Source organism: Peromyscus maniculatus, chromosome 9 (assembly GCF_049852395.1).
Source record: "Peromyscus maniculatus bairdii isolate BWxNUB_F1_BW_parent chromosome 9, HU_Pman_BW_mat_3.1, whole genome shotgun sequence".
Classification (NCBI taxonomy): Eukaryota; Metazoa; Chordata; class Mammalia; order Rodentia; family Cricetidae; genus Peromyscus; species Peromyscus maniculatus.
In genome coordinates, this window is record NC_134860.1 from 58,894,792 (window position 1) to 58,911,189 (window position 16,398).

Below are 16,398 nucleotides of genomic sequence, written 5' to 3' on the forward strand. Positions count from 1 at the left end.
TCTTCCCTGACTTATGGCAGATGCCAACCTTTCTTGATATCTCCAAATGGTCACACAGAATGCATTTAAAGGTCTCCATGTCAGCCGGGTGGTGGCGGCACACGTCTTTAATCCCAGCACTTGGAGGCAGAGCCAGGCAGTTCTCTTTGAGTTCAAGGCCAGCCTGGTCTACAGATCCAGGACAGGCATCAAAGCTACACAAAGAAACCCTGTCTTGAAAAACCTAATAATAATAATAATAATAAAGGTCTTCATGTCTTTTCAAAGCTTGATATCAGTTTTTGGTGCAGAATAATATCTCATTGACTGGTCTGTTTTCTCACTCACCTACCAAAGGATAACTAACTGCATTGCTTGCAGGTCTTGGTGATGGTGAGTAAAGCTGCTTCTATACTCAGCCCTGTGCAGATTTTGTGTAGATACAGGTTTTTAACCTCCTCTGGATAAGGACTAACTTCAGGGTTGTTCTGGTTGGGTATTCTTCAGCAGGTTGAGTAAATTCCTTCCCTCCCTTCCTACTTTACTGAGAGTCTTCATTTTGAATGGGTATTGAAAGTTTTTTCAAATGGTTACTGATATGACACATGGTTTTTCTGCTTTGCTGTGTTGATGTGATGGGTTACACTCACTGAATTTCAAATGGTAAACCGGACTTGCATGGTGAGAACAAGCCCTACTTAGTCATGATAGAACACTGTCTGGTGAGATAGCATCAGGACAAAGTGGAATATTCTTGGCATGAATTTGTTTTGTCAAAGATCTTCATGTCTATGTTCATGAGAGCTATTGTTCTGTAGGTCCCCGCTCCCCCAAATTATTTTTGTCTGATTTTGATAGTAGGTGCTGCTAGCCTGACACTCACTGCATGACTTTGTGCCCTCCGCTTCTATATTACAGGAGAGACTGGGGAACACTCTGAACTGGTGACCTCGTTCTGGCCTGGCACCGTCTGCTTGGCAGTTTACTCATGATGACAGAGTGGACCTTCTCGGTAGGTAACTGTCTTCAGAGACTGTTTTCTCTCACCTGTTTTGGTAGATCGTGTCTTTCACAGACTTGGTACATTTTATCTGTGAGATTACAGACGTCAAAATTTTCACGTCCATGATCTGCAGTGACACTCTCCTTCACTTATGATATTTGTAGTATGTGTCCTATTTCCTAGTTCCTCACTTAGCCTGGTTAGAGGATTATCTTTGGGTTTTTTTGTTTGTTTGATTTTTTTTCTAACTTTCTGAAGAACCGATTTTTTTGTTGTTAATTTTTCCCTTTGATTTCCTGTTTTCATCCATTTCTCTCTCTCTCTCTGTTATTATTTATTTTCTTCTCAGTTTGGATTTGATTTGTTCTTTAGTTTGCTAATACAGAAGCTTAGCTAGGTGGCTTTAGAGCTTTCTTTTCTAATAAATGCATTAATTCCACATACTTATTCTAAATGCTATTTCATTTCATCCCATAAATTTTTATAAGCCTGTTATTATTTTCTTAGGAAAAGTAAATTTCTCCTGGTTTGGGCCCGTGGGTTATTTAGCATGGTGGTTTTTAAATCCCCGAGAACATGAGGACCTTCTCGCACTATCTTCCTGTCCCTGGTTTCTGTTGTTGTTTGTCTGTTGAAGGACAGATCACACTTACACGACAAATATCCTTTTAAATGTGTTAGGAAGGACCTGACAACCTGACATGCGGTCCAGGTTGCTAAATCTTTCATGAAAGCTTGAGAAGAAGATATATTCTGCTGGTGCTGGACAAAGGTGCCTCTCCATGTCAGTGACATCTGGTTTGATTGACAGTGGCGTTGTCATCAGCTATGACCTTGCTAAGAGTCTGCTATGGCTCTGCTGGTTTCTAACAGAGGGGTGCTGACGTCCCCACTCTCCTGGAGGATTTGCTGCTGCTTACACATCACTCAGTCTCCCACTCACTCACCGCCCACTGCCCACTCCTTCCCTTCCCTTTTCTTTTTCTTTTCTTTTTTTTTTTTTTGGAGCTGAGGATCGAACCCAGGGCCTTGCGCTTGCTAGGCAAGCGCTCTACCACTAAGCTAAATCCCCAACCCTCCTTCCCTTTTCTTTTAGACTAGAACTCACAACGCAGTACAAGTTGGCTTTAAATTCAGGATCTTGCTGCCTCAGCCTTTCAAGGGCTGGGATCACACACCAGGGCCACTGTGCCCAGATTCTCGCTCACTTGAGAAGGACACCTTCACACTGCACGGGATTCTGGGTTGGCGGGTTGTTCTCTTCACACTATAAAATGGTCGCTCTACTTTCCTCTTGTTTGCATGCTCTCTGAGGGGTCAGAGGTCATTCTTATCTCTGCGCCCTTGCAGAGAAGGTACTTTTTAAAACTTCTCACTTGTTTGTTTTTTAAGACTTTCCCCTTTCCCCTTCATTTTTCTGTAGTTTAAAAACGGCTGCCCAAGTTTAGTTTATTTATTGATTATTCTTGTGAGCTTCTATGGCAGCTACAGGGCTTAGTGTCTAACATTGACTTGGAGAAATTCTAAGTCATCATTGCTTCAAACTATTTCTGCTGCTCTTTTCTTCTTGTATTCCCACTCTGAAAGTTTATATGTCTTGTACCTGTCCCACAATCCTCAGATATTCTGTTCTGCTGTTGTTTTTCTTTCAGTATTTCTCCTCCATGGTTTTTGGTTTTGGAGGTATCCATTGATAAGTCTTCAAGCTCCGAAATCTTTCCTTAGTGGTAGATATCCAGTCGACCAATGGACCAGTAGAAGCATTTGTCATTATTTATTTACTTACGTCTTTATTTAGGTTCTTTTTTAAGGATTTCCATCTTTCTGCTCACCCCGCCCATCTATCTCAAATAATGCCATTTTATCTTCTACAGCAGTCAGTCACAGCGACTTTAAATTCTCTTTATGAGAATGCTGATTCTTCTGCCGTGTTTGTTTCCTGTGCTTGCTCTGTCTTCAGATTGAGTTTTTGCTTGTTAGTACGCTTTTTGTGTGTGCTTCGTAGTGTTTTGTTTCAAATCATGCCCGATGAACTGGGTAAGAAGGATTATTCTATATAGCCCTTTAGTGTGGGAAGGCTCTGAGGTCTGGAAAGCAGGTCCTGACCCTTTCACTATGTCTGTCTTTCTGTGAGCCTGTGCCCTGGACTACGACCTTCAAGGTACTCATACATGCATATATCCATCCATCCACCCATTCTCTCTCTCTCCCTCTGCCCCCTCACCCTCACCCCATCCCTTACCCTCTCTCCCCGTTGCTTCTGAGACAGGATAGCTGGAGTTTGTTGGCACTGGACTTTCCATCTCCCCTGACACTTAGACTATGGTAATCCCTCCAAGTTTCCCTCCAATCTCTCCCAAAGGTGCTCTTCTCAAGAGTACATTGCTCTGGCCTCTTTCAAGAAGCCTCCCCTCCCCCACACAACCAACCTTGTTGGAAGAGAGGAATTCTCTTTAATATGCATCATGAGAATCTCCTTGATACCCTGGAGGTAAAATGGAGAGAGGCCACGCCACACAGGGCTCCAGAGCTCTGCATTCTCCTACTTCTCCATACCAAAGCTTTGACAATTTGCCAGTGAAAGTTCCGGCTTCCTGCCCCAGAGGGAGGTTGTGAGTGGATTATACTTTGTATCTGCCTGACTTCCAAGGCTTCGCTTCTCTGAGAGATCTCAGAGCCCGCTGATCCTTGAGTTTGTTCAGCTGTGGAGAAGCGCCTGGTCAGTGCAAACAGAGACTGCAGAAAGATTTTTTTTTTTCATTTAAAAAACTTGCAGCCGATTGAAGCTTCACCTTCTGACCTGATTCTCTAGATATTTATTTTCTCTTCTCTACAGTCAAAGGATGAAGAGAAGAGAATAAACTTTCAGAAATGGTCTATTCATCTCAGCATCTGTGAAGTTCCACTCATCTTTTCAAGGTGTTAGGCAAAGGCTCTCAGGGGATGGAAGACTCATCTATTTTCCTCCTGCCCCCCCCCCCCAGGACTTGATTTTGTTTGCTGGCCCTGCTAGCTACCCAATATGGGGGAACCTATATCTGAAATAAACACTGATACAGTTAAGAGGGACCGCAACCTTTCTGGTGAGATGCAGTAATTAACCAGCTGTCAGAGATCTGGAAGCCATTTCCATCCAGATAAGATGTCAGGACTCTGAGCCTCCACCTACTTAACGCAGCAACCAGAAAGAAAAGTCCTCCCCCCCCCCCCCCCCCGTAGGCGCGGGACTTGTGTGGGATGCATAACTCTTTGTTGTTTGCTCTCTGTAGATTATTGATCAACAATCTAAGAACTAAGACTCAGTTTTACAAAAGTGTGCTCCGTAGGAGAGAGGGCTTTCCTTTTAAAAGTCGTTTTCAATAAAAATGAAAATCCGTTGTCTCTTTCCTAACAGAAGGCTTTGATGCTTTATTGAGAACAAAACATCACACCAGTTCCCCACAACTAATAACATCTTCCAAAGATCAAAAAATAAAGCAAATGGGCCTGTAGCTTCAAAGAAGCCAGGAGGAGAAACTGTGAAATATGAACAGCTATGAGGAAGATTTCTTAATGAGGGGGATTTAAAGTGCACATTCCAAAGTGCTCTTGGGAGTGACTTACAGTGGTGAGATTACAATGCTTGCTTCCTTCAATACCCTGGCCTGCCTCATCACATCCCTGCTCAGAACACGACTGACCGACTGACCAGCAATGGTAACATTCATTCTAAGAAAAAGAAGGTCCAGAAAAATGGTAGGATTTCTATTTTCACTATTTCACCCTTAGTTATTTGTGTTTTAATGTTTAAGTTTTAAGTTGAATATTGGTTCTTTACAATTAACCCCTAAAATATCCTATCAGCAAAATACCAAGTTCTATACATCAATGGTGTTTGTAGAATCCTGGTTGTTAGGATCTACTTATCTCAAAATGATACAGGGATTAGAAGTATTAAAGGGGAATTCTATAATATCTTGCTAAAGTGGCATAATGAGCCAAGAATTCTGTCTTGTTACCCGAAGTGTTGCTAACAATCAACTAAAAGAATTTGGTTTAAAAGAATGCTTTGTCAAACATAAGTACAAGCGTGCACTTGATATGTACCTTGGACAACTCCATGCCAGGCCCACACTGTTTGCAGAGGACACAATTTCCAGACCGATCCTTGAATTCTTGCTGTCTGCAGTCTCCAGTTTCACAAATCACTTTACATGACTGAAAAAGAAAAATGGTCCCCAAAATGTTATCTTCAACTGCACTCCTCAGGCTGCTTGCCAGAAAGGAACGACGTCTTCAGTGTTATGCACATACACTAGACTGTCTCAGCGTGGCATTGACTTCAACTTTTAAGAAGAAATGCCACTTTCTGAATGAGTCCATGGGACAAGAAAATCTAAAACAAATCCTTCTTAGCCTGGAGAATGTTCATTCATCCCATAACCGGGGCTCCCTTGTTCTAGACTTACCTATAACTCCCACCTGTTATTCTTCTGATTGTCTCTAACATGATGGATGAGGGAGAAATCCCTCAGAGACCCCAAGGCCTTTGCCACCTAAAAATTTCTGAATTAAAACACAAACCAACCTTTTGTGATCTTAAAGGAATATGAATATAGTCAACTCTAACAATGAGTACACAGGTGAGGTGGATTCACACCCCCATAAGGACTTGTGGTTATCCTTTAGATACCCCTGCATTTAATTTGTGAAGAGTTGTTGCTGTTGTTCATTTATCTGGTTTGGTTTATTCGAGACAGGATCTCAAGATGTAGCCCAGGCTGGCCTCAAACTCCAGATCTTCATGCTTCCTCTCCCCAAGTGCTGCCACCTGGGTGGGTGGAGATCCAGGAGCACTACCTTCACTTGGGGATCCTCTTTGAAAACCCCTATCTGACAACGATGAGCTCCCACCTCCTAAGGATGGCGGCGGTGGCAGACATGACCAATGGCCGGCTCCCGACTCTTCCAAATAAAAGTGCTGTATGAACCCAATTCACATCCTCTCTGACCACCATCCAGCCCTTCCTGGGACTGAACAGTGTGCTTTAGCTCAGAGCATAGACCTTGTGTAGAAAAATTATCCTGTGATCAAAAAACAAGGTAATAAGTAACCCCCCCATTCATTAGCTTAATATTTAGTGACATCTACTTACCTACTAAAAACACATTATTGTCTTTCTATAACCATGTGCTTACTTGCTTTTTTTTACATTTGTTTCTTTACTTATTTATTCCTGTGAGTATGCAGTGCACATGCAACAGCACTTGGGGAGGTCAGAGGACAATTTGTGGGAGTTGGTTCTCTCCCTCCCTGTATGGGTCCCAGGCGTCCATCTCAAGTCATCAGGCTCTTATCCACTGAGCCACCTCACTGGCCCTTACTTGCTTACTGACAGACAATGTTCTATTAAAAGAGAGAATGTAGCTCAGGTGGCAGAGTGCTTGCCTAGCATGAATGAAGTCCTGGGGTCAGTCCCCAGCACCGTAGAAGCCTATGCAGTGGGGTGAATGCCTGTAATTGCAGCATTTGAGAGGTATAGGGAAGAGGATCAGAAGTTCAAGGTCATCCTTGGCTAGAGAGTAGAGAGTTCGAGACCAACTTGAGCTACATAATGTTGTCTTTCATAGTAACAGAAAATCATGTGTCTATAGAAAAAATGAAAATAGAAGGGAAACTGTAATAAAGGGGACAAATGGGAGGGAGAGTGGTGAAAACAGGGAGGACAGAGGGGAGGGTGATTTCAACATATAATAACCTGTACAAGAACTGAAAAATAATTCAATACAAATTTAAAAATACATTTATAAGATTATCTCAAACTGGGAATATAGCTCAAATGGTGGAGTGTTTACTTAGCATTCACAATGCCCCAAGTCTGATCCCAGCATCATGTAATGTAAGTGTGACAGTCTGTGCTTGTAATCCAAGCACTCAGGCAGGAAGATCAGTTCAAGGCCATTCTCTGCTGTGAGCAAGTTTGAGGCCATCACAGGCAACTGGAGACCCTATCTAAGAATAACAAAAACAACAGATACCTGTTGAGATGTAAGAAGGCTGAAAACTTCTTGTTTTTACTGTTTATTTACTTAGAAGTTCTAAGAATAAAAATTTAGGAAGTAATGAATAGAGCAGTATTGTGCGTTTTTTTTTTTTGTTTTTTTTTAAGATTTATCTGTTACAAATACAATGTTCTATCTGCATATATGCCTGCACGCCAGAAATCACCAGATCTCATTACAGATGGTTGTGAGCCACCATGTGGTTGCTGGGAATTGAACTCAGGACCTCTGGAAGAGCAGCCAGTGTTCTTAACCTCTGAGCCATCTCTCCAGCCTCTAGAGCAGTATTGTTAATGGTGTCTCAGAAGAAAACAATCCATTCAACCTTTTACCCTAGGCAGGAACACTGTGATTAACCTAATTGATGACCATTTTGCTGTTCTAAACTAAAGCTGAAAGTCTTTAGAGATCCTGTGAGGACAGCCACTGTTACATCTACATGTCACACACATCAAAATGACTCATCACACCACAGACCAATCTTCCCACTGGAAGCAAGAGCTCCCTCCCATCATTGCTACCAGCCCTTCCAACAGTCAAAGCCTCCATCTCCGGGGCCAGTGGGAAAGAGAATCCAGGGTAGGCTCAGAACTAGAAAGGCCTCTGTAGAAAGTCTGGAGGTCTAAAAGACCTTTTCCCTACCTCCCATAGCTCCAGAGAGAAGTTTCCCTTCTGCCAGAAATAAATGTAATCTCCTTGAGGAAGAGATTCTACCTCTGTCCCAGGCCATTTGCTCAGTGTTTGACAACTGGAAGGCCGGAAAGGAGGTTTTCCTTCCAGCTACACAGCTTCTTCCTCACAGCTTCAGACTCCAGGCTGACTTCATGTCCACTGACTTCACCTTCCAAGTCTTTGGGTACTGTCTCCAGTGTTAACAACCTCTCTCTATAGTTGTAGGTCCTTATTATATCTCCAGATTAAATAAATGTCTCCTCTACCAGCTACCTCCACAGGCCTTTTATTACACTTTCAAAAACACTAAAAATTCTGTCTTCAACACTTTTTGAGCTTAAGGTAGATGCAAATATGGCGATGTAGTTTGGTGGTACAATACTTGCCTAGCATGCACAAGGCCCTGAATTCAATCCCACCAAACAACAATCAACTATTCTGATTTCTTCATAAACTGTGTAGACCCTAGAAACCAACTTAGAATTAATTTATGGTCTTCTTAGAGTCTAAGTCAGGATTCTCACCTTGGGGAGGTGTCGAATGACCCTTTTACTGGGTGGTATATCAGATAGCCTACATATCAGATATTTACAGTACTGTTCATAACAGTAGCAAAATTGCAGTTATGAAGTAGCAACAAAAATAATTTTATGGTTGGGGGTCACCACAACACAAGGAACTGGAGTAAAGAGTCTCAGCATTAGGAAGGTTGAGAACCACTTCTCTGGGGTGTATTGTGATAGAAATATGCCTATAAACCCAAAATAATGTCATTATACTAATATAACAAACACTAAGAGTAACAAGGCAACTCACTTTATGACTTTACCCAGATTTAAATGAAATAATTTTAACACCTGTGGCAAACTTCCTGGCTTAACAGCACTACCTAAATATAAAAGAGAGCAAGCATAGTTTGAAAGAAATTTTTAAAAAATGATCTCATAAATAGAAAATAGTCTTGGTAGTACTTTTGTTTGTTTTGTGAAAGAATCTTGCTACACAGCCCAGGTTGGTCTTGAACTTGCAATCTTCTGGCCTCAGACTGAGATCTCAGTGCTGAGATTACAGCACTCATAATCCTGGGACCATTGTATGAATTCTTTATACATATTCATATGAAAGAAATAAGAGTGTACTTACCAAATAGCCTAGGAAAAGCACGGTGATGAAGAGCACTCTCCCTTGCTCACGCCGGACCTTTAAAGCCATGGCTCTCATCAGAGGGTTTCTCCCTGAGGACAAGTCAAAGATAAGAAGGAAGACACAGTTACTCAAGTCTTAGGGACCACTCTCTACTTACTATACCGTGATGTGACCACCACTTTCTGTACACACAAGGCACTGAATGTTCCTTATCTTTTAAAGGAACCATTTTATTTTATTTAATTGATGTGTATGTGTGGTTTCCCTGCATGGGTGGGCGGGGCCAACAGGGTAATGACAGCCACAGAGCGGCAACTCTTCTAAGCACAAGCGTGTCTCTAGCGTGCTAATTTGCTTGCTCCAGAGACCTTCCAGAGCAGTCCGAGTTCTCAACCTTCCTAACGCTGCGACCCTTTAACACAGCTCCTCATGTTATGGCGACGCCAACCATACAATTATCTCACTGCTACTTCATACCTGTAATTTTGATACTGTTATGAATTGTAATATAAATATCTGCGTTTTCCCTGTGTGAGGGTTGTTCAATCAACCCTCAAAGGGGTCAAGACCTAAGGTTGAGAACCACTGTTCTAGACCGTCAACACTATCATACCTTAGAGCTGGGGAAACTTAGCATCAGAAATGGCTAAGTAGCCAGGTGGTAGTGGCGTACGCCTTTAATCCCAGCACTCGGGAGGCAGAGCCAAGCAGATCTCTGTGAGTTCGAGGCCAGCCTGGGCTACCAAGTGAGTTCTAGGAAAGGCGCAAAGCTACACAGAGAAACTCTGTCTCGAAAAACCAAAAATAAATAAATAAATAAAAATAAAAATATCTAAATGTCACTTAAACGAGGGATTCAACGAGGCAGGGACACGACATTTCAATACAACATAAACCCAGACTCTTGATTTTCACCAGGAATGATTTTTTTTTTAAATGTAGAAACAAAACAAAGCTATCTTTGTTTGTTTGCTTTGTTTTTCAGATGTTCATAAGGTCAGGAAAGGAGATCTGTGGTGATTGGGTTTTTTTGTTTGTTTGTTTGTTTGGTATTGTTTTTATTTTAAGCAAAGCCTCCCCAGGTGGTTCCATCTATCAGGAAGGGAGACAGCAGTTTGGTTTCTTTTAAAATGGAATCTTCCATAGCTAATTAGGATAGGATACGATGCCATCTACTAGTTAGAACCATGAGAATCGGGGGCCATAGAGCTTGAGCAAAACAGCAGGACTAGCAGGTCTGGGAGCGGCTATCTAGAGCTGAAACTGAGGCAGGCAGCCCCGGGAATGCTGGGAGCCAGAGGTGTCACTCTAGCTGCTCCCTGGGACACACACACTGTCAGGACAGACATCATTGCTGCAAGTGCTCTGAATAAATACCAGTTTTGGGTGAATTCAAACCTTTCACCTTCTTGGTCATGTCTCTCCCCAACATACCTCAGACTTATTCGTGGACTCCCCTGCCTGTGCAGAGGCGGGTGGGAGGATGGCTAAGGAGATGAATTGCATTGCATTCCCTGAAGTATATACTACAGGTTATCTCTTGACATGGTCCTAAGATGTGAAAAATGTGTGATTCTCTAAAAGCTAATAAGGTGTAATTAGTAGTTGGCCATAGTGGTGTATACCTTTAATCCCAGCATTCAGGAGGCAGAAGCAGGTAGATCTCTAGGAGTTCAAGGCCAGCCTGATCTGCAGAGTGAGTTCAAGGACAGCCAGAGCTACATAGTGATACTTTGTCTTGGAAACATTTAAAAAAAAAGGGGGGGGGGGCTGGTGAGATGGCTCAGTGGTTAAGAGCACTGGCTGCTCCTCCAGAGGTCTTGAGTTCAATTCCCAGCAACCACATGGTGGCTCACATCCATCTATATACCATGCTGGGTGTGAGGACCAAGTCAACTCAAACTACATTTGTTTCATATACAACTTACACGTATAGCCTGAAGGTTTTAAATGATTGTGTGTGTCAGAGAGAGTCTCCATTGGGTGGAACCCCCAGCTTGCTGGCATCCCAAACAATTCAAATTTCCAACCTGGAAAAGCAATGCACTTAGACCAAATAAGAGAGAAAGAGACGGATGGCCTGAGTCAGTGAAGGTCATGATCAACAGAAGGCTTTTCAGGGATGCTGTACGAAGCGCTGGGGAATTCAGAGTGCAGAGACCCAGGGCTACTGAGCTGGCTCAGCCAGCAGGCTATTTTTTGAGACTGGCTGGGCAGCAAGTCCCAGAGATCCTCCTGTCTCCACCGTCCAGTACTGGTATTATTGTGGGCACAGTCGTGCCTGGCTTTTTATGTGAATTACTTACTAATCCATCTTCCCAACCCTCCCATGAGGATTTTGTTTTCTATTTATTTTGAGATAAGGCTGTGCTAAATTGCCCGAGGCAGGTCTTGAACTCATCTCCTCAGTCTCCCACACAGTTGGGATTAGGGGTCTGCTTCAAGGAAGCCCAGTTCAGGATAAAGTTCAGTCAATGACAGTCACAGCTCCCGGTCCCACTGCTAACAGGGCGCATCACAGTGTGAACAAGAACAAGCCCCTCGGCCAAACAGTCCCAGCAGGACAGGGAGTCCTCCAGCACAGTGGGAGAGGTCACTGATACAGAGTGTTTCTAGAACATGACAACTGCTATAAAGTATTAGCAACTGCTGCCCATCATGTCACGGTGTTTAAAAAAAGTCTTTTTTAATTCTTGGAGACTTTCATACACGCAGACAATGCATTTTGATCATATTTCCACACCACTCCTTCTCCTAACTCCTCCCAGATCCACTCCCACTCTCTACCTCTCCCAGCTTCGAGTCTTTTTAAAAATAATCTACTGCACCTCATGTGTGCTGCCCATGTACTAATGGGTGTGCGGTCATCCACTGGATGGTGGACCTACCATCAAAAAAAACCGACTCTCCCTCCCCAAGAAGCTACTAAGTGTTAATAGCTGCTCAGTTAGAGGCTGGAGGCCTATGACACCCTCCCCCATGTCAGCATGTTGAATGGCTTGATTTTGTGCAGGTCTTGCACGGGCCAGCACAGATGTTGTGATTCACTAGTATCACAGTCCTGTCTGACTGAAAAAGACGACACTTTTTCACCTCAGTCCTCACTGACCTCTGGCTCTTACAACCTTTCCATTCTGTCTTCCTTGATGGTCTCTGAGCCATGTAGGAACGTATGTGATACAGATGTCCTAAATGTGGCTGAAAATTCCATAGATAGTTGTTCTCTGGGCTTTGGCCAGAAAGTTAACAATTTCTGTGTTAACTGTCATCTACTGTACAAAGAAACTTCTCCAATGAGGTCTGAGAGCTGCACTGATCTACGGATATAGAGATATGGATTTGTAGGGCTGTTTGCTACTCTGTCATTTAGACTATGAATAGTAGTAGTACATTTTACCTCTGAGTCCATGAACTTGCCAACCATGGGTCTGGGTCCATATTTACAATACTAGGCATGCATTTCATGTTGTGGAGCAGGCCTCGCATATAATTTGATAATTGTTGGTTACCTCCATAACATCCATGGCACTATGATGCCCACAGGCATATCTTGTCACACCAGTTGTTACTGGAGTTCACTGGGTTCCCAACTGGGTAAGACGGTTGATGACTTTCTCCCAACAATCTACATAGTGCCTCCAGTACTACGAAAGCTAGCCATCAGGAAGGAAGTTTCCTGACCAGCATCTACTTGATTTCTCCATGTGCCATGACTAAAGTCTATGGTATCTTTGTGTCTTTACTCCAAGTTCTGGTGGGCAGCTAAGAACAATGACAATAACCAGTTTTGTGTGAGGGTCTTCGGGGCACCCATAACCAACAGCTCAACGTGGGTGCCCTACACCGGGCACTGAGCTTTTAATTTGGCAACCTACAGCTTCTAGGAGGCACATTATTCTCTGTGTAGGCTACCTCCAATTAAGTGTGTGTGTGCACATGCGTGCGTGTGTGTGTGTGTGTGTGTGTGTGTGTGTGTGTGTGTGTGTGTGTAGAAGGCTTATAAAATAGTAGGCTTCCATATGGCTTTTTCAAGCATCCTTAGTTATAGCCATCTCTCACCCAACTCCCTCCTCTGCTCAGCCTTCCCATCCCTCTGTCCACTAGATATCCTTCCCTCTTCATGCTACTTCTGTGTTCCTCCCCCCTCCCCCCTTAAGTTATGACATTTTTATTGAGCATCAAATTACTTTACATGGGACAATCCTCCTTAAGACTCAGCACCTGCTGAGTGGGACATCACAGTGTGGCCTGTGGGGAGTGAGAACTAGTCCACTGTTCGAACTAAGCTCACACAAGGCCAAGTCCTGTGTTTATAAAAAAGCATACTACCCTTTTCTCTCTTTAAAGTAGGTCTCTATCTCCATACAGTGGGAGAGAAAGCAAAAGGTCCAAAGTCAAAACTACTGGAGCTGATGGAGGTCAAATCAAGTTCCTGTCTGGTGACCCCATACAGGGTCTTAGACACTCTGTCATGTCACTGCATACTTGAGTCTTGTGTGGCTGCATCCAGTGACCTCTTTGATTAACAAAGTAGAATTGCTTCAACAAAGCTGCTGACAGATATGTAAGAAAAATAGCAAAGTCAATCATTTCTCCACTTGTTCAGCCCAGTCTGAGGGAAGAGTCATGGGGTGCCGTGGATGGGGACGGTACTGGCCTGGTACATTTGGAAGCAGCTCACAGCTCAGTAGGCATCATTTTCCTCTACGTGCCTTTTATACCCTGGCCAAGGAGCACTTTAGAAACAAAACAGTTTCACTGGTGGTATGTAAAGAGTGTGACCATGAATTTCCTGGAGTAAAATTAGATCCCTTATAAAATTATTTGGCATTCATTTAAAAAAAGAAAACTGCAGGGCAAAAGACACAGTCAATAAGACAAAAAGACAGCCAAGAGAATGGGAAAAGATCTTCACCAACCCCACATCTGACAGAGGATTGATCTCCACAGTATATAAAGAACTCAGGAAACTAGACATCAAAATACTGAACAGTCCAATTAAAAAATGGGCTAAAGAGCTAAACAGAGAATTCACAAAACAAGAATCACAAATGACTGAAAGACATTTAAAGAAATGCTCAACATCCTTAATCATCAGAGAAATGCAAATCAAAATGGCTCTGAGATACCACCTTACACCTGTCAGAATGGCTAGGATCAAAAACACCAATGACAGTCAATGTTGGAGAGGATGTGGAGCAAAGGGAACACTCCTCCACTGTTGGTGAGAATGTAAACTTGTACAACCACTGTGGAAATCAATATGGCAGTTTCTCAGAAAATTAGGAATTGAACTACCTCAAGACCCAGCCATCCCACTCTTGGGCATATACCCAAGGAATGCTGATTCATACTATAAAGATACATGCTCAGCTATGTTCATAGCAGCACTATTTGTAATAGCCAGAACCTGGAAACAACCTAGATGCCCATCAACGGAAGAATGGATGAAAAAAAATGTGGTACATATACACAACGGAGTACTACTCAGCAGAGAAAAACAATGAAAGCATGAAATTTGCAGGCAAATGGATGGAACTAGAAAAAATCATCCTGAGTGAGGTAACCCAAACCCAGAAAGACAGTCATGGTATGTACTCACTCATAAGTGGATTCTAGATATAAAATAAAGAACAATCAGACCACAACCCATAGAATCATGGAGGCTATATTTATAGCATGGCGGTCCCTAGGATGACTGTGGCTTATAATAAATTTTGGTTTTACTCAATTATTGAAAAAAAATAGCCAAATGAATGGAAACACATGAACTATGAACCAAAGGCTGAGGGGCCCCCAGCTGGATCAGGCCCTCTGAATAGGTGAGACAGTTGATTGGCTTGATCAGTTTGGGAGGCAACTAGGCAGTGGGACCAAGTCCTGTGCTCATTGCATGAGTTGGCTGTTTGAAACCTGGAGCTTATGCAGGGACACTTGGTTCAGTCTGGGAGGAAGGGACTGGACCTGCCTGGACTAAGTCTACCAGGTTGATCGCAGTCCTCGGGGGAGGATTTGCCCTGGAGGAGGTGGGAATGGGGGGTGGGCTGGGAGTAAGAGGAGGGGGTGGGAGGGGGGAGAATAGGGGAACCCATGGCTGATATGTAGAACTGAATGGTATTGTAAAATAAAATAAAATAAATTTAAAAAATTAAAAAAAAGAAAACTGTAATGAAATAACTAGTGTTTATAATATTTAAAGTAAAACAAAATCAAGGCAATAAAAAGGCTATTTGTGAAATTGTTTTCAAAATTTTGCATTCAGGGTTCTGCTCAAAGACAAATAATCTGCATTTATGTTTCGGGGTTCCGTGTATCTGACATCAACTCATCAAGCTCCAGAAATACAAGTTGCTGTGTTCCTGTATAATAGCCTGTAAGTCGGAAGATTCTATAGTTTATCAAAATGTCCATGCTGGAAACACCTTCTAACCACCCAGCATTCACTTCTACAGAACAGGTGCAGAGAAACTGCCCCTAGCTGGCACTTCAGAAGAAGCAGTCCTGCCCAGATGCCTGACTGCAGCCACACTAAGCAGGCTCCTGGTATCAGATCTAGGCCAGAATGCCAAGGTACAGGAATCCAATGTGCAGAGCTGGCACACATCTCGCCAGCCGCACTCTAGAGGCTCTTACACACAAAGCCACTCAGCTTGCTCATTTATGGGAATGGGTACTAATGCAGATATGTCCCCACCGGCCTAGCTTGGCAGGGACAGAAATACAACAGGTGCTGTAGATGCACACCGCTGGCACTTGTTGGAAATAAAACAAAAAAACCTGTGCCATGTGTACATGGGCAAAGGGGCCTTAGAGGCAGCAGCTCAGGAGAGCAATGTCCAGGAGACTCTCAGTCTGCCAGGCTGAACAGACCTGTAGAGCAGTTCCTAAACCAATGTCTGCCCCAGCTTAACTGTCAAACCCCATGAATGTAGCCTGGGTACTTTGGTGTGATGTACCTTGGACTGAACCTCCCAGCATTCATAGCTGCTTACTTCTCTTTCTTGGTCTCTAGCAAACACTTTCTTTAGGTAAGGCAATACGTGGGCTTTTAAAAAAATACTCATTCTTTATGTGTGTTAGCTAGTGTTTTACCTGCACTCATGGATGTGTGCCATGTGTGTGCCTGGTACCTTTGGAGGTCAGAAGAGGGTGTTAGATCTCCTGGTGCTGGAGTTACTGGCAGTTCCAAGAGCTGCCATGTGGGTGCTTGGTAACTGAATTCAGGTCCTCTGCAAGGGCAACAAATGCTTTTAAGTATTGAGGCACCTCTCCAGGCCCAGTGCTTGGGTTTTTAAAAGTAATTTTCAGTGTTATGAAGGACTTACTTGACATTAGCCGATCTGTCAGGCCTGGGCCCATATTGAGGTGAGATGAACCAGAGCCAAGCATGGGTTGTCCTTCACATGTCAGAACACACTGTTTTCTCATCTCCCCTTTTTACTGTGTTGCTGGGATCCCTTCCCATATCCGATCACCTACCAGCCACGTGTGTTTGCCCCCAGTCAGGGTCTGGAGACTTAAAGGCCAGGACATCAATTTCAGTGCAGGATTGTAAC

The 16,398-nt window shown here is 43.3% G+C and overlaps 1 protein-coding gene across 3 annotated transcripts in view; it reads right to left on the reverse strand.

Moving 5' to 3' along the window:
- The window catches only part of Tnfrsf19 (TNF receptor superfamily member 19), a 99,109-nt gene that overhangs the window by 67,446 nt on the left and 15,265 nt on the right, over positions 1 to 16,398 (reverse strand). For all 3 annotated transcript variants that reach the window (XM_006986326.4, XM_016004919.3, XM_016004918.3), the window contains exons 2-3: positions 8,840 to 8,931; positions 5,069 to 5,179 (exon numbers count right to left, since the gene is read on the reverse strand). In XM_006986326.4, the coding sequence (XP_006986388.1) occupies positions 5,069 to 5,179; positions 8,840 to 8,917 (189 nt within the window). In that variant the 5' untranslated portion in view covers positions 8,918 to 8,931. The remainder of the gene's footprint in view (positions 1 to 5,068; positions 5,180 to 8,839; positions 8,932 to 16,398) is intronic.